The sequence below is a fragment of the Pyrgilauda ruficollis genome, unplaced genomic scaffold (assembly GCF_017590135.1).
Source record: "Pyrgilauda ruficollis isolate IOZ18807 unplaced genomic scaffold, ASM1759013v1 scaffold62, whole genome shotgun sequence".
Classification (NCBI taxonomy): Eukaryota; Metazoa; Chordata; class Aves; order Passeriformes; family Passeridae; genus Pyrgilauda; species Pyrgilauda ruficollis.
In genome coordinates, this window is record NW_024527933.1 from 118,270 (window position 1) to 136,976 (window position 18,707).

Consider the following 18,707-nt stretch of genomic DNA (forward strand, 5'->3'; position numbering starts at 1 on the left):
CCCTTCATCTTGCAGGCTCCTGGATCAGTTTGCTCTGCAATTACAACAATTAAAGGAACAAATACAAAATTGCCAAACAGAGTCTAGAGGGTGGTGTTCTATAGGTCTGTGGGGTGCACAGGAAAGCTTACTGCCTCTGGGTTAGGACAAGTGTTTAATTGTCAACCCATTTTCTAGGCAGCACTGGTTATTACTTAATTGAGAATTCCAGCAGGAAGGAGACAAAAGCCACTTCTGACAGTTTATTCCTGCCAGCAGCAATCAGTCAATACTAAAGGCTATGCAAATGACAAGCCTAGCTCACTGTGCAACTACAGATTATCACCAGAAAAAAATCAGCAAACATTCTTAATGGTCAATTAAATAGTTAATATTGGAACAAACTGCACTGTTGTACTGCCTGTATCCAGAGTCTAAGGGTCAAAATTCACCTTAATCAAGTGCATTTTAAGTGCAGCTGTACTCTGCCTCCTGAAGGCTGCCACTTCAGGCTTTTTTAAGCCATGTCAACAGTTGGATGAATGAGTCAGAAGAGAATTTCTGATCTTTGTCACTCACTGAATGAGACACACATCTTGGTTTACAGCTTTCCTCCCTCCTGGGTTTCACTGTGAGGTTGAGGAAACTTGCTGAGGAATACTAAGAATAAAGTTCTTACAAACCAGAAGTCTTTTGTAAGATACAGAACAAGCAACTTTGGTCTAGAAAGAAATGAAAGAAGACAAGTGCTGGGAATCTCTAAGGAAAGGATAAAAACAGTGCTGTGGTAAGGTTGAAAAAAAGCAGCAAATAGAGAGTATCTTCCTCCAAGCCTCATCTTTGCTGTTTTGAAGTGGGAGTTGACCTCATTTTCCCCTTCCCTGGAACCATGAAGAGAACAGGTGAAGGATCCAAGAAGACATTTAACATGTACCTGTTCTCTTGGCAGGCAGAGGGAATTTAACACTGGCCATTAAACACGAGTGCACACATCCAATGGGCTCCAGACAAGTCAGACAGGCTGCAGCCCATGGCAGCTCCAGTGCTAAGCAACCTCACAGCACTCACATCAGCCCTGGGCACCCACAGCTCCTGGAGCTGCACTCCAATTGAACCCCCCGTACACAGCAAGCTCAAATAAGCTTCAGAAACAGCCTGTGGGAACAAAAAGCCGAGACAAAGGAACCAGGAGATCCAGAGAGAAAGGAAAAGAACAACTACACCACGATTACAGGAAGAGAATGTAACAGGCATCAAGTGATCTCACAATTAGAGGATCTGGGTGTAAATCACTCGATAATTTAACTAAAGATGGAATAAATGACAAGAAACATGAGAGCTCCAGCAGTGGGACTCAATGAATAGCACCAGTCACCCTGGGTCTGGCCCTGCACAGCACCAGCACTGTGTGGCTCAAAAGCTGCACCCTGAGCCCACTTCCTTTAAGATTCACATAGATAAAGTGGGAAAATTGCAGTTTGATACCTGCAGCTAAGAAATGGGACCTGAAACACACCCTGCACTGAGCACAACACATCCAAATCCACTGATGGAGGAGGTGGCAGCACTAAACTCACAACATCAAATAACTGCAGGGCTTTTTCTGCTTTGGGCTATGCATCAACTGCTTTCCACATGTCCTGTCTCCTTGGAAGAGGTGAAACATCATGAGAAAAGACAAGAAAATGCTAAATAAAACTATTTTAAAGAAGAACAGCTGGTTCTGTATTGGCAGCCAAGTCACTGACATATGCCAGAGGGGCTTTGTGTTGCCACTTCCCCCTCTAATGGGATTAGAAAGGCAAAGATAGATTTAAATGCTCCTTTAAGTTTAACAGCCAAAGATGTACAAGAAGATCCAGGGATCCCTTAATCAAAGCTCTGCTCAATCCCCCCGTTTTTCTAAAGGAGGACTGAAATTTTCAAACCCATAAAGGCCTGACAAAAAGCAAGGCAATAAAGTGATTCATTTGGACCCTACCTCCAACAGTTTCACATTTGCTGAAAGTCCACTCTATGTTGATAAAAGTGTATGTACCATGGTACAATTACAGGTATTTTAAGTCCAATAAATGGATATGAATTGGGAATTTTTGCAGGTATGTTCTGTCCAGGCACAAAGCCCTTTCCTGTGTATTCATGTATCAGGGAAGTTCTGATTATGGTGAGGAACAGCACACTGCTCATCTATACAGAAACCCTCCTGAGCTGCACAGCATTATTAGTGTAGAGCTTCTGATAAGGCATATCCCAAATATCTTGAACACTTTTAAGGGATTGCTTTGTTCTGGGAGAACAAATTCCTCCAGCAGCCTGGGACACCACTGATCATTCCTGGAAAAAGATGCTCAATCCACAGAGGAAAAAAAAAAAAAACAAAAAAAAACCACTTTCTTTCACCAGCTTGGATACATTCACTCAAAGAGATCCCACCCCAAAATCACAGGGACAGCAAAACCCATCACATTCATTAGCCCAGTGCCTACAAAATACTGTAAAAACTGGGAACAGGCTTTCCCATTTATTTTCAAAGGCAGGAAGAGGGCTCTGACCCACTAGAGCATTGCCAGCAATATTAATTAGGTTTTTAATTGCAGGAAAGATTCCTCAAAGCTTTCCCCTTCCCTTCATACCAACTCCCTTTTCCAAAAGGCTATTTATTAATGAAACCTTTGAAATGGTACTTTTAGTAATTTATTGCATTTTACTATCATTCTTCATGGGAATTTTTTTCCTCAGCCTAACCAGAACAGGCTACTTGGCTTATAATGACAAACAATCCGTGCACTGCCATGACAAAGTTCCATTTTTTTAATCTAACTGACAAAGTTCAGACTAACAATGAAATGTTTTCTTCCTTCCATTTTGTACAAAATAGGATACTGAGGACAAGAAATAATGGGTTCAAACTGAAATGTAAGCTAGAAATTGGGGAGAAATTCCTCCTTGAGAGGATGGGGAGACCCTGGCACAGGCTGCCCAGAGAAGCTGTGGCTGCTCCTGGATCCCTGGAAGTGTCCAAGGCCAGGTTGGACAGGGCTTGGAGCAGCCTGGGACAGTGGGAGGTCCATGGCAAGGGGCAGAACAAGATGGGCTTTAAGGTCCCTTCCAACCCAAATGGTTCTGTGATTCTATATCAGAATTATCTGGACAAGATAGATCAGCATTTATCTGGAAAAATTAAACAAACTCCCCCAGTCTGGCTCTCCCTGCAGCCCTCTCACTGCTCTGCAATGACTCAATAGTCTCCCTGCATTTTTGTTCATGAATCTTTTTTTTTTGAACAGCAGAAATACCAAGCACCCACATTCCTAAGGATTTATTCCTAAAGATTATTACAGACACTAGGAAAGTTGCCTGAGCTCTGCTCCCTCTTAGGAAGGGATTACAAAGGAGAGACAAGGCCCCAGATACAGCTATTTTCAGTACTTGGTGGCTGCACTGAAGGGGTTGCCAAGTAATATTTCAACAAAGATCACTAAAAATGGGCTTAATTTCTGAGTATGTAAATTAATGAGTTACTAACACTGAGCTGGTGTTACAGTGTCCCCTCACTGCAATTCCTTACAGCTCAGAGCTGCCTATTACCAGCAATCTCACCCTCAGTATTGCACCTCACTCGACCTAAACATGGAGATAACTGGACCAAGTGACAAAAAAAAACCCTCAAATTTTTCTGCTGCCAGTTCAGCTTCCCAGCTCAATAACATAAGTGCTGGTGAGAGAGAAAAGGGGAATGTAGCCTTGGGAGAAGTAGGACAAGCCCTTTCACTGACAACTGGCTGTCTGGCAAGCTTAGCTGCCTGTGAGAGTGCACAGTTCACCTCTGGATTAAGAGCCACTTACTACTGCTGAGCATCTTGGCACCCAGAGCATAATTTGTTAATTCAAAGGGAAATTACAGTATCTGAGAAAAGCTAAGCTTTACTCTTTGAATTTAAGGAACAGATTATTCTTGCTTTTGTAAGAGACATTCAGGATTTCCTGATAAGCCATGGAATTAGCTCTAACATTCTCCCACAGGGGTTTTATGCTACAGAAATTAAGACTCATTATGTACAGAGTGGAAAAAGCAAGAACATCACTGAGAATGCATTCAGCTCCCAGAACAGCCACTGTCCAGCCTCCACCGGGGAGTTTCAACACAATTTCAGTCCAAACATTCCAAATACTGTTTTTAATCCAAGATGAACTAACAGCTCCTGTAATGCCAAGTGTTAAGTTCACAATATATACCAAAGGTTAGTGTTTAGCAAGTCACTCCTACATTGGTGTGACACTGAGCTTTAGCAGCACAGACAGCACTGAAAGGTTCTGATTGACCTACCAGGCAGAATTATCACAGGAGTTATTACTCAGAACACCATAAAATTCTTTTGCAATCTGCTGAAGAAGAGCAAAACTCTAAATTCTGCAGCTTAAGGCAAGACTCATCTTTAAACAGGATGTGGCCAAGCACAAGTGAATTTGTGCCATTTAAAACTCACTTCAGGAGGAGGCAAACTACATTTAAAATGGACAAAAGAGCTTTCAGCAGAGTGAAAAAAGGGGTGTTAAGGACATCTAGAAATAACCCCACAGGAATAAATAGAGAGGTGTTATAAAAAGGTCAGAACAAGCATTGCGAATGTTGGCAAGCAATGTGAACACTGCAGTGATGGTTTACTTTCAACTCTAAAAGGAGCAAGAGGACAAGGTAAACAGAGAATGACCAAGAAAATTCAGATATTCCTTAAACTGAGTATTCCACACACTACAAAAGCTTTAATCTAAAACTCTAAATCAAGTTTTCCTTCTTCCATCTGCGGGTGGGGAGGAAGTGCGGAACAGGTTTTCCCAGTGAAATCAGTGAAAGACAGAGGCAGCACAGCCCCCTCAGAGCTGTGACGTGTTATTGTGCACCACACAACTCACACTAAATCACAGTGGTTGTAGAACCAGGCAGAATCAGATTTTCCAGCCAATTTGCTGAATATGATTACTTGCTGCTTCTCATTGTCGATTAGATGAATCACCATGACTGTGAAGATCTTTGCAACACCATCCCCAGCAGAGCAACTACTTACACTCAAAACAATCCTGTTGTCAGACATTGTAAGAGATCACAAACTTCTATTTAACAGAGAAATCACTCGGGCCTCCACTGAAATAAACGTAAGAAGGTTTACAAGACAACATCAGCTTGTTCGCTTTCCTTTTGCCCCAATCCTGAGCACAGCACCACGGTGCTGACCAACCTTTTCCAGTTTGGGCTTCCAGACATGAATCAGGGTTTTACAAAATCACAGAATGGTTTGGCTTGGAAAGACCCTAAAGCTCATCTGGTTCCAAACTCTTGCCATGGGCAGGGACACCTTCCACTAGCCCAGGTTGCTCCAAGCCCTGTCAAGCCTGGCCATGAACCCTTCCAGGAATCCAGGGGCAGCCACAGCTTCTCTGGGCACCCTGTGCCAGGGCCTCCCCACCCTCACAGGGAGGAATTCCTCCCTAACATCCCATCTAACCCTGTCAGGTTGGATAACCCGGGCACTCTCCCATCCCTGCCAGCTCACACCGGCTCCCCACACCCCCCTGTGTCCTCTCCACCAGCCGGGACTGCTCCTGCTCTCCTTCCACTGAATCCCTCCTGAGAGAAGCGCTGTCCCCAAGGAGCACTGGCTGTCCGAGAGGCTCGGGCGCTCACCCGAGGGCAGCGGCGGCCGCTGGGCCTGCGGCGGTGGGAGCCGGGCCCGGGGTGCCCTCGGAGACAACTTACAGCAAACTTACAGGAAAAGATGGAAACAGAAGCAGGTAGTGAGAAGGCAAAGTAGAATGGCTACAAATCGAAAGAGAGGAAACTCAGGCTGGGCATCAGGAAGGAATTCTTCTCTATGAGGCCCTGGCACAGAGCGGCTGTGGCTGCCCCTGGATCCCTGGCAGTGCCCAAGGCCAGGCTGGACGGTGCCTGCAGCAGCCTGGGCTAGCCGAAGGTGTCCCTGCCCACGGCAGGGCTTGAACGAGACCATCTTTAGCATCCCTTCCAGCCCAAACCGCTCCACGGCTCTATAATTCCATACACCCACCGCCCCGCCACAGCGCGGCCCCGAGGCGGCAGCGACCCCGCCGCCATCCCGGCCTGCCTCAGCCGGGCCCCTCAGCGTGGCCCCGGCGCACAAAGGCCGCCGGGCGGGCGCGCGGGGGGGTGGGGGAGGCGGGCGGGCACGTACCTGGTNTCTTTATCTTACACATCCATGGCGGGGCCCGGGCTGGCTCGGGGCGGGCGGGGCGGTGGCGGGGCCGGGCCGCGCTCGGTGCAGGCGCTGCCACGTCGGACGGGCCGGGCCTTGAAGGCGCCGCCGCGCCGGCGCGCGTGGGGCGGAGCCTCCCCGCCGGGACACGCCCTCCAGGCACGCCCCTCAGAGCTTTTAAAGGGGCCGCGCCCCCATCACGCTCTTGGGTGGGGGGTCTCACTCCCTCAGGGCCGCTGCGCCGGGGTCCCGGGTGGGAGGCTGGGATGTGTCCCTGCCATGGAAAAATATGAGGTGCTGCTCTCAGGCTCAAGCTGTACCCGGCAAAAAGCGTCATTCTGGGGGTGTTTGCGGTGCTGGAGGGGTCTGTGTGAGGGTCTGTGACCAGGGCAGGCTGTGGGTGCCCTTGGGGACATGGTGTGAGTGCTCTGAGCAGGTCAAGTTTATGAGGGGTTTAGGAGGGGTCCATGGCCCTGGGGATGGTGTGGGGACCCCTAGGAGCAGCACACCACCATAGGAGGTGGGGGTTGAGTGTCCCTGAGGGATTATATGGTCCGGGGGTGCTTTCATTATGGGGAATGCCCTGAAGTGGAGGGAAGGGAAGGCCTGTGTTCCTCTCAGGGGCTGGGTAAAGCTGGGGTGTCCCAAGGCCTGTGTTCCCCTCAGGGGCTGGGTGAAGCTGGGGGTGTCCCAAGGCCTCTGTTCCTCTCAGGGGCTGGGGGTGTCCCAAGGCCCGTGTTCCTCTCACAGACTGGGTGAAGCTGGGGGTGTCCCAAGGCCTGTGTTCCTCTCAGGGGCTGGTGAAGCTGGGGGTGTCCCTAATCCTGCCGTGGGGAGCTGGAGGTGTTTTCTGTGTGGAAGGTTTCTATGGAAGGGTTTTTTTCCCCTCGGTTGTTCTGCCCTGGCTGAGCTGGGTGCGTCCTGAGCAGGTGCTGGAGCAGCTCCAGCCCGGGGCACTGGGCACGGTGCTGGTGGCTCAGCTGAAAACAGATGAGGGTGCCCAGAAGAAATATGCAATAAAGCAGGTGAGCAGGTGGTTGCTATGAAAACAAGAGCTTGGCATGTTTGTTGTCTCTAGGGGCACCAGGATAGTAGCAAGAGACCCAGCTGCTGGGTGAGAGTGGGCTTGCTTGTTACTGTGCTGCTTTATGGGAAAATGGGAGATTCAGATCAGTTTAGTGGAATGTTGAGGCTCAAAGTGGGGAAAGGGCAGCAGCCTAGTGAGGTGCCCTCAGTGCTCTCACCTCAGCTCACTGCTGCCCTGACAGTGCAGAAACACTGTCTGTCACACACAAATTTTCAGCTCTGTTTTACCCATTTCCTGACACCAAAACTGCCCCAAACATGAGAGATTTGACCTATCATTGAAAATTAATGTACCTTGGTAAGAGTGTTTTGGCTCAAAGTTCCCTGCTGTTTCTGTTACAGTCTCATCCCTGTCTTTTGTTTGGTGCAGGTTGAATGCATTGACCAACACCAAGCAAATGTGGCCTTGAAGGAGGTATTGGTGCAGCCTTTTCTTTACTACTTCTCTTACAAAGACCAAAGTCTTGATAGAACCAAGTGTTTTATCTACAAGGATTAGCTGAGTAAATGAGTAAATCAGGTAGGACTATTTATGGGGTGTGCTCTCTGCCCTCTGCTTGGGCTCAGGCCAGGGTTTGTATTAATTGTTGTTATTTATGGATATGTAAATTCAAGTAGACAGCTCTTCTCAGAAGATAATTCCTTCTCAGAATTTTTGTTTTGTGAAGCCAAAGGACAAAACTCATCCTTTTGGCCTTTAGGCTAACGGAGAACCGTGGTCTGTTTGTAGTTTATCATTAATAATTCAATGTCTAGATAACATATTTAATGATATGCTAATTTCTCAGAGTTGGTTGTTTTTAATGTGAATGATTTTCTGCCTTTGTTGTACCTTTTTTTTTTTTTTTTTGGTGCAAACTTTGTTGCAATGTCTTGACTAAATAGCATCAGAAATACTCTTAAAAGACCAAAAATGGTTTCAATAAAATAGTGGAATAGCACATGATGGATGATTCTCCCAGTGCCCAGTATGCACAACATCTGGAGTTGGAAAAGAAGGAGAATAAATGTCTGTGCAGATATTTTATCCTGGTCAGAGAGATGACCTCTTTCTGTAGTAAATATGGCATTACTAGTAAAACTTGTTCCAATTTTCCTATTGAAATAAATATTGAATTACATCTATTAAAATAAACGCACTTGAGCCATTTGGGAGCCTGGCTCTTTTTAGCTTTTTCTGTTGTGCCTGCACAGCCACAAACACAACTACAGAAGAGTAACCTGAATTCTCTTTATCTTACACATAATCAGCAAGTTTGCTGAAGTGGTTAGGATTTGTTAGAGCCCTGCACAGAAACCACCTTCAAGGAGATAAAAATCTCTCGTGCCATTGTATTTGCTGAGGTTCAAGCTTGCATGGAGGTTACAGGAAATAATGGCTGCACTTGAAAAATCATCCTGAGTTACATTCTAAGAAATGTTTTCGGGTTAGGGTGCTAGGAACTCAAGAAGGGGGTGGTTCACACATCATCTCCCTGTGGATCGGTTTGTATCTTTGAATCTCACAAGGCTGTTGCAGCACTGTGTGAAATATTTTCCTTCTTTCCACATTTGTGTATGCAAATATTTAACAGAGCTGGCACTTTGGAAGAGTTTGATCAGAAATGTGACATGAACAAGTGAGGAACTGGCTTTGGGTGTGATTTAAGGTCCTGTTAGAGGGAAGGACTTGTAGCTATAGAAAGCTGTCTCTATTTTATCTTTTTCTTTGCAGGCAATGGATTTGCTAAAACTCTGCCATTCTAACGTCTGTACTTACAAGGAATTGTTCCTGACTTGGAATAATGAGGTGAGAATGGAACAGGATTAGTTAAACTGGAACGTGTGGTTTAGTTCTAGGCACACGAGCCTATTCACAGATTTAAATTTGGGGTCATTGGGGTGAGATGCTAAAAAAGAAGGTTTTTTGATTTGAAACAATCCTGATTTTTTTTTTTTTTTGGCTCCTGAATACACACACTAAAAAGCTGTGAATATGTATGAATTGGAGTCCATGGCAGACTCCCAGATTCTGATGGGAATTAGTGTGCAATTCTGATTTTAATGCCTGCATGAAAACCCTTCTGTAGGGGACCATAAGAAGCTGAAAGCTCTGACTTACTTACTTGCAGATTTTCTTCAGTGCTGGGACAGAACCTTTGATGATTTTATGGATGTATAATTGATTAAAATCATCCTATACCGCTCCAGATAACATGCTTGTTAGTGGTGGTTTGTTTTATTTGCTAAAATAATGAATATTTTTAATGGTGTATTTTTAATGAAAGAAATTAAATATCGTCTCTTCTGTGAGAGAATCATCATCTCAGAACCCTTTTGTACTGTGAAATCACACCACCAGCTTGGTTTGTCTCTGTTACCTGCAAACAATTCAGCATTTTGGTGCAATGTTTTATTTCAGGTCTCATCTCTGTTCCTCTGCCTGGTAATGCAGCACTCAGGCCAAGGAGATCTCTCAGCTCTAATCAGGGAAAAGAGGCAGAAGTCAGAAAAGATAGCAGGCATGGTAAAAAGCACAGAAGAGGCACCTGTTTGAACTGAGAGATGTTGCTTTTATGGTATTCCTTCTTTCTGAAAATCCTCCCTAAAGCCTTCAAAGCACAGGAGGGTGGTTTTGGAAGCTCACTTCTGAAAGATATTTGAAAGTTCCTCTGTTTGTGTTACACCTTCATGTCTATTTCCCTCCACAGGTGGTTCAGAAGTTCCTGGGACAGATGGTGGATGCTTTGTTTTACATACACAAACAAAATATTTGGCACAGGTGAGCAGAAATCTTGTTTTCTTTGTCTGACAGGCTCCTGTTCTTTGCAGTGTTGGTTCAGCCATGCTCAGAGGCAGGGAATTTTACTCTTCCAGAAGGGGAAATAGAGGATAGGAGTTCCAGACTTCAGATTAGGTTTTTTTACTTCTGAAATTACCTATTTCCTGAGTTTTGTCTGGAATACTAATTTGATTGAGGTGTTATCTGCTGGGTTGGTTTTTTGGGTTTTTTAAAAATATTTTAAAAATTGTCCATCTCTGTAAATGCTCACATTTTGGTGGCTGTGATGGACAAAGTTTGTGTATCTGAATAAAAGACAACCCTTGCATTCCACACTCTGATCATTTTGTGTCCCAAGCACAAATTTTAAAGCATTTAGAGAGGAAAATAATTGTATATTGGTTGATTATCACTTGTATATTAAAAAAAAAAAAAGAAAACCAACAGAACACGAACAAATAATGTCCAAACCAATTCCCCCCCCCCCCAAAAAAAGAACCCCCCCCCCAAAAAAAAAAACAAAAAAAAAAACCCAAAACAAAACAAAAAAATTTCTGAGGGCTAAAGATGCAGGGAATTTGTAATTATATGTGATCAGACTCTAATTTCACAGGCTGACAGAAAATATTTGTGTTGCAGAAATCTCAAGCCATCAAACATCCTTGTGACTGGTGAACCATCCTTCATGCTGAGTGACTTCAGCACTGAAACACTTATGGGTGATGAGCTGAAATGGAAAATCAGAGTGGAAGAAGGTAGATATTTGTTTTGCTATTTTTTCTTTCCTACTGTATTTTTAAAAGGTTTCAGTTGTGCTGGATATTTTTAGTCCTCAGAGAAAAATTAGGAAAGAGGAGAAATTCATCTTCCCTCTCCTTTCTCTGCATTAAATTATTTGCCTTCTAAATAGGACTTTCATAGGCAGTTGTCTGCAGCATTAACTGTGCTCACAAGTGAAAAATGTAGATATGTGTGTGAGTTTCTGCAATCAATACAGTTGGAATCCTTTATAGCTTTGTCCTCAGGAACATCTTAGAAAAATATTCATTGGTTACAGTGTGTTTTGTAGTTTTTGGAAGCACAATGTCAGCAATGTCACCATATGATTCCTGTTTCTACAGAAAGCAAGTCTTGGATGGCTCCAGAAACATTTGGATTTTCTTTCACTGAGAAATCTGACATCTGGTCCCTGGGCTGTGTCCTCCTTGATATGATGAGCTGCTTTGTTCTGAATGTGTGTAAGAGAGATTTATTAGGGATTTAAAGGGTCCTGGGCTCATCAGGATGTCTCTGGGTGTGTCAGGGCTCTCTGACACTGTGCTCTTCCCAGGCAGAAGAGATAAAATCCTTACTGCAGGACATCAGAGGGGACAGCAGCTGCCTTGAGAGAGTCCTGACCCTGATGCAGGATGGAGAAAGCAGCTATTTGCCTTTCTTTCCACTTTTATTAGTGATGCTACAGATTGAGCCCAGCATGAGACCCACAGCAAGGTGAGTTCTGGCTGCCTTCCCTTGATTTATTTTGTCCTAAAGCTCTCCTACCTCCACAAATTGGCAATGTTCACTGCTGTTGGAAAGGGTTAACATTGCTTATCTTCCTGCCTCAGCAAATTGAGTTATTAAAGATTTGATGTTCCTTCAGAGTGGACACTGAGATGCACAGGTGTCCCTTTTTGCAGTTATAAATTCATGTTATACACAATTTTATGAGCCTGAACTTGACACCTAAGCATGGATTGTGCAACATGAGCTCTTTCTTGAGCTGTTTGGAAGTAAATTGTTTAAGTTCTGTCAAAAAGAATCTAGTCTAGAAGTAATATTAAATTTTTTTATATAAAAATGAAGCAATGACTGTAGATTTTTTTTCTTTTCTAATTTACCAGTTCTAACTCACTAGTGCTGCTTTTGTCTCTAAAAATTCCAGGGATCTGGTCACTGTTCCATTTGTTGAGAAATGCCTGACTTTTGCTGGTGACACCTCAATAAAACTGAAGAAGACTCTGCCTCCCACAACAGCAGATATGCTCTTTCAGGGAGGAGTTGAAAGTGTTCTAGGTAATAAGGAGAACAAGATTAATGTAAAGGTGATTTTCACAGGAAATAGACCCTTCCAGTCAGGATGTATTCCATTTGGAACTAAATTCTTGGCCACTCATTTTACCTGCAATAAAATGGGATACTCTTTGGAGCAAGGATCATTATGCAGCTTTTCCTCTAAATTCCTAAGGTTCTCAGCCATTCCTACTGCAAAAGTTAAACAGGCTCAGAGGTAATTCCTCAGAAAATTTGGGAGCTCCACTTATTTTGTTTGCATTGTAACATGTTTGCTGATTCATGCCACAAGCAATCTACTCCATTATTTTCCTTCTAAGTAAGGAAGATGTTATTTTAATCTGAAAAGTCTATTGGAATAATGCATTTAAAGCTCATATTCCTGCTCTGGTTTAATATTCCAACAGGTCCCCAAAAACAGATAGATAATGCCAAATACATTGTGAATCATAACACTTGGTAATATTGAAATGTTTAATGAGTTGGGGGAGAAACTCTCTTTTCAACAATCCCAAATTTCATTATTTTCATTCATATGAATTCACATCTTGCACAAAACAGAGACAATTTGAGTATTTTGTGTAAGTGTGGAATGGTTGGAAGAATTTCCTTGCTTTCTCAGAATTCATGCAAGCTTCCTGGGATGTTGAAGAAGTCCAGGCTAAAGGCATTCAGCACCTTGCCAGCTTTGTAAAGGATAAAAGTGGTAAGGCACTATTTGATATATTTATTTATTTATTCTGCTCCTTCCTTACATTTTGAGATAATAGGAAGAGGAAAACATTTCTAATGCCCATAAATGAGAATGAAATTGCTCTGTTCCCATTTCTCCAGACCAGTAGCTGATGGGATTGTTACTACTTGTGTACATGCTTTTGTTAACCAGCAGAGGGATTTCACTGGATAATAAAAATGGGCACTGGGAAAAAAAAAAAACAAAAAAACAAAAAACCCTGTGATATTTGAATTGGCAACAAACTGACATTTAAGGAAGGTAATTTCCACAAGCCCTGGGATGGCTTGGGGGGTAATTCCTGGGGCTGCAAGGCTGGCAGAGCAAAAGGAAGCTACATATGGCTAATTCCCATGTCTGTAAAGCTGTGAGGGTGAAAACTGTATTTTCTCCCAGAAGCTGCACATTTTTCAAAAGAAGCTTTCAGATCAAGGTTCATAATTCAAAGCACTGTGTTACATCAGTTATAAAATACTCTGTGCTTTGACAGCATTTTAATGCTGGCATTGGCTTATGATGTTGAAACTCAGGGTTATTCTTAGCTTTAATTGATGGGAGACATTTCCCACACAGATTAAAACAATTCACTCTGTTTTGTTCTCTTTGATTCAAGAACCTTTCTCAAAGCATTTCTTTTCCCCCACAGCATTCCCCTATCTGCTAACGTGCACAGAAGTGATCACTCTTGCCATGAAGGTTCACACAGATTCTCTGGATTTACAAGTGGAAGGTTGCACTTTATTGCTTGAAATTCTTAGTCAAGGTACAATTTTAAGACTTCCTCCTTCTGCTGGGTCTTGTAAAGATTTCTGAACCCATTACCTGCTCAATTAACAATTTTAGGGGATGAATTTAAAGAACTAAAGGAATTTAAGCAGCTTTCTGAATTCTCATGGCCTTCCTTCAGGACTGCCATACAGCAATTCTGTGTTAAGAGTTAATTTTAAATACAGATGCTGATCTTGTCCAACCAAGTATGTTATGTGGAGGATTGTTAGGGGGTATGAATAAGACACTTGTTGTTTTGGTGTTTGAATTTTAAACCATAAAAGTGGTTTTGGGTCTCTTGTGTGGTGCCTGCTGTCACTTTCATGGCAATTTACCCCAAAACCACCTGATGATATGAGCTTAAAAATACTAAGAACTGAGTTTCAGAAAATGAAAGTTTAAAGTAACTTTTGCTTATTTTATGTGAAGAAATGCTGCTAATTTGAATGTTTTGCTATGCTGATTGCAGGGCAGGGGGTTCAGATTTCATTCAAAACCACTGAAATCTTTGTTCTATTCCAATGTTTGTGGTGACAGCTCTGGAACAGGGGGTGGTGATGGCCCTGGATGAGAGTGTGGCCAGCTGCCTGTTACACACAGTGAGACAACATTCTGAAAATGAAGAGTTCCTTTCAATGCTCTGCACATTATTGATGATGGTTTCAGCCAGTGGTGGGTCACCTTGCTCATTCTTTGGGGAATCTTAATTTATGTTTACTTTTTGAAACAAATCCAAGATATAATGCAAAACTTGTGATTTCACTAAGAAGTGTGGATGTCTGTGGGCAATTATTAATTTAATAGTGGTAATATTGGTAAGATTGACCAGATGTTGATAACACCCCTGAAAGTTTAAGGTACAATGTTGAGGCTTCAGGGATTTACAGGTCCACTCTAATAGATACAATTCTGTATTTCGTCTTGGTCTGGAAACAAGTACAAGCTCTGCAAATAGTAGTGCTTGAGAAAATGAGGGCATAGAACCTGAATTCTATTTTGGACTCTGCCATGATGAATTGAAACCATTCTCCCTAACTTCTCTACTTTGTTTTCTTTTCTTCTGAACTTGTAATTGCTAAATTTTTATAATATTTTTAGCTTTATTTTTTTTTATTTTTGCTAAATTTTTATAATATTTTTAGCTTTTTGTTTTCAGTGTCAGTTCAACAGTCATCAACTGTTTTTAGAAATGGTTACAGTAGCATTTAGCAGCAAGGTGGAAATCTTCAAAAAATTATTACATCGTGTCTAAGACCAAACTATTTTCATCCAGCGTTTCCTAATTCTGAAGCTTAGTTTGAATCGTTAAAATGGAAACAGGTAAAAAATTGTAACTTACACCCTCTCAGTTCCTTTCCCGCTCTGTGAATTCCAAGTCTGTGAGGAAAAAGGATGGCGAGGCATGCATTTGAAAGGATCAGATGTGTCAAGTGCATCTTGTTAAAGAATTCGGTCTGTTCTCTTGCTTCCTTTTGTCCAGCTGATGGGCTCATGTTACCGCTTTGTTATCTCAGTTTAAACAACTTAGTGCTGCCTGTTTCGAGGCCAGTGAGTGGGACAAAAATACCAGATTCTATAGAATTTCTGTGGTTTTCAGAAGTAGCTGCGGAGAACCTAAGGAAAGTTGGAATCATTCCGGACCTTCTGTCAATTTTGAGACGTTTTCTTCATAATGACAAGATCTGCTTCTCTTGCTGTGCCGTTCTCTGGAGCTTGGCTGTGAGTGGTGAGTAGAACACAGGAGTTTTGTGCCTGCACTCATGTGACTGAAGGGCAGCACGTATTGAGCCTAATTGAGTTCAGACATTCCTGTCGCTGGGATTGGATTTTCTCCCATTCTTGTTCCGGGGAGATGGAATGAGATGATCTTTAAGATTCCTTCCAACCTAAACCAACCTGATTTTGTGATTCTGGAGGGTTGTTTCCACAGCTCTGCTACCATCACTTTGTGATCCAAAGTTAGATAAAACCAAAAATTAATGCAGAGTTTTTTAGCAACCGTTTATGTGATAAGGTGTCAAATTTGAGCCGTTCAGGCCCAGATGTGACCTGATTTCACATTTACTGATTTGTTTGTGATGTGTTCTTGTGGAAGTGTTCTGATCATCATGCCAGGCTGGAAGCACAGATTGTGCACAGTTTCACCTGGTGTGTTTTATTCCCTCTGTGCAGCAAATTACCCGTTGGATTTATGGGACAGCTGAATTTCCATCCTGCAGCCTGGATTCTGTCAAAACTGTGGTTATTTCTGGAGGCTTCTTGCTGTGATCCCTATGCATAATTTAAATGACAAAGAACACTAGTTCCTGCAGAAGTTCAGCTTTCTCCAATAAACAGAATTATTTATTAGTCCTGTATTTGGTTCTGTACATTTTAGATTCCTTCCCTCTGCTGCCCTCCAGACTAAAGCAGTGTTGCATTATTCCAATGCCAGCACCCATTAAGGTTTTACTGATATAATTTGACATACAATGATGTCATTACTTCATTAAATAACTCAGCCTGGTGCATTTCCTTTCTGCTAAGGTAATTCAGAGAATAATGCAGACCAAGCAGTGCTGGCAAGTGCTCTCCCTGTCACCTCGGCAGTGCTTCAGGAACACCTCCAGAACGGAGTCGTTGCAGAGTCTGCCTGCTCAGCGCTGTGGGCACTGGCACTCCAAGGTGTGTGATCCCAGTCTCCCTGTTGTCCCTTGGGCTGGAAAAGGCTGGGATGTCTGTGTGTCAGTGGTGATCCTGCAGCCCGGGCTGCTGGGCTGGAGAGGCTCTGCAGATGGCAGCAGAGTTAGGAACTTGCATCCTCTCTTGGCTGCTCTTCCTGCACTCCCTCTGTGGCTGCCTAATGAAGCCATTTTTGATGAGCTGTAGCAATTAAATCACCAGATACTCCTAATGGAGAGTCCACTGGTGGGCTGCTAATTTGCTTGGTTGATTTGGAAAAGTATTTTATGTTAAAAAAGAAATAATCTTTCATTATCATCTGCACTAAGTACATCCTTGCAGTACTACTAGTAGTAGTTACTACTACTGCAGTACTACTCTGTCTTATTTCTTCCTCATGCAACAATATTGTCACATTTACCTACTGCCAGCCCTTGTGCCATTGTTCCACTGGGAAAAGCTGAGCAAAACACCCTCAGCAATCTTATTTCTATTCCACCTCAGTAGAATAAGTTGAGTATTCAGGACTCTTTATTTTTTTGGCCTGAAGGATACTGAAATTTTGGGCTTTTCTCTGTGTTTTGTTTATTTATTTTTTTTTTAAGGTTGCTTAACTGACAGTGACTACAAGCCTACAGCAGCACTTTTGCTGGATGCACTCAGGGTGAACCCAGAAAGAGCAGTGCTGGTGAAGAATGGCTGCCTGGCATTAGCCAGCCTTGTGAGGCTCTCAGGTAACATTCAGCAGTTCTGCTTTTATTAACTACCAATCAGCTCCATCAAAATGAAAATAATCACTAAAATCACTTCTGCCCTGCATGACAGCGTCACCTGCATATCTGGTCTTCTACTTGTTCCCAAATATGCTTCAGAATAGTTGTTAGGAAGACTGAAAATAACGGGCACAACTTCCTGAAAACGTGACATGAGCCAGCTGGTGAGGGGATGGGAAGCAGATCCTGCAGTCTGCAGCTACCAAGAGCCCAGCAGTGTTTGTCTTCCTTGCAGAAACTGCAGCTTTGGCAATTCTGCTGGACTCAAAGGGCAGTGGAACAGAGCTGATCAAAGATGAATATCACCTTCATTCCAACGAGCCAGGGGTGGCAGAAGCTCTGTGCCTGCTGATGAACGAGATGGTTCAGTATGGTGAGATGGCTGCTGCTGCCACTTGTCAAGTCTCCTCCTCTCTCCCAGCCCTAAAATCAGTAAAACCACAACAGCAGCTCTCAGGGACATGTTAGCTGCTCTCAGGAAAAACTTTGTGTCTGAGAAAGTTCCAATTCATCCTCCTGAGAATTCACTTTGCTTGTTCCAAACAAATACCACTCTGATGGTAAAACATTTTAACTTCATCTTCTCTTGCCTCCTCCTTGTGTAGCTCTGTCCTTTCCCCTTTAGCCTGCTCCTTTAGCTCCTGCTCCACTGGCAGTTGTGCTATAACCATAAATTTTCTTGTTCATTGGCACTGCAGATGAGGTTATGCTGAATATGAGGTCCCAGAAAATGGAAAAGCTGCTGTCTGAAATAAAACTCCAGTTTCCATTTAGCACGGTATGGAGAAGTCTCTGTGATAATAAAGTATATTAGTATGTTATTTCTGGTGAGGGATTTGATCATAGTGCAGAAATTTAGGGAATTAGCTGCATGTGGAGTGAAGAGTGAGTTTGTAAGGATACTTCTAATTACTGAGAACAAGTCATTAGAAGTTGTTTTTCTTGTTGTTGTTAATGCTGAAATTTTAAAAAACTATGTTCTGGTCTCTTGCAACATTACATTAATTTACTGTAGTCTTCATGCTAAATTAGGCTAAAGTTTACAGGAATAAAGCCATAAGTATATTACATCCAATTTATTTTTGGTTTGGAAGTAGCATCATTAACAAATGAAAAAAAATCCAACAAAAACTTTCTGACAGTCTGTGGGAATATTTAACTTACATTAAATTTCACCAATCAGTCACACTGGAAAACAAAAGGAAAACCCAGCAAAGTTATCAGAGCTATTTAATGTGTTACACTTATATTTCTTTTGCAATGGCTTGCTGGCAAGAAACCAATAATTAGGTTTGTCCATCAAGCCAATAGAACTGGTTAGTCTTAAATTTTGCTGATTTTAGTAATGTATTTACAGAATTGTTTTCAAAGACAGTCACAAACTGTTCTCCTGCAGGCATTGCCTGCACCCCTTCAATGAGCACTGCAGCCACAAGGTAGCACAGAAAACAATAATCACAGAAGGGGAGAAAGCTCCCTCTCCTGTTGTAACAGCAGCCACTTCAAAGATTTATGTTAGACACATTGTTTTTATTAATAAATGAATACAAAAATAAGTGGAGCAACAAGGTAATCTGTCTGACAATTCTCACATTTCCCTCCAGGAGATTCGGACCCTGGTGGATGCAACACTTTTGAAACTGAGGAAGGAAAAACGCTTTGTCTGA

General features: G+C 42.9%; 1 protein-coding gene across 1 annotated transcript; it reads left to right on the forward strand.

Annotated features, from left to right (window-relative positions):
- Positions 1-6,485: 6,485 nt before the first annotated feature.
- STKLD1 (serine/threonine kinase like domain containing 1) lies at positions 6,486-18,707 on the forward strand. The gene is made up of 19 exons (XM_041483923.1): positions 6,486-6,500; positions 7,136-7,231; positions 7,663-7,707; positions 9,007-9,081; positions 9,694-9,798; positions 9,983-10,053; positions 10,693-10,808; positions 11,175-11,287; positions 11,384-11,544; positions 11,978-12,108; positions 12,728-12,811; positions 13,485-13,601; positions 14,144-14,278; positions 15,204-15,332; positions 16,133-16,270; positions 16,873-17,001; positions 17,276-17,413; positions 17,739-17,818; positions 18,645-18,707. The coding sequence occupies exons 1-19, from the start codon at positions 6,486-6,488 to the stop codon at positions 18,705-18,707; spliced, it is 1,941 nt and encodes a 646-aa protein (XP_041339857.1).

Excerpts from the sequence above, each read along its gene's own strand:
- STKLD1 (XM_041483923.1), top strand. Across the intron at positions 10,054-10,692 it reads AAACAAAATATTTGGCACAG|AAATCTCAAGCCATCAAACA; the intron begins GTGAGCAGAAAT and ends TTTGTGTTGCAG. Across the intron at positions 16,271-16,872 it reads GTGGGCACTGGCACTCCAAG|GTTGCTTAACTGACAGTGAC; the intron begins GTGTGTGATCCC and ends TTTTTTTTTAAG.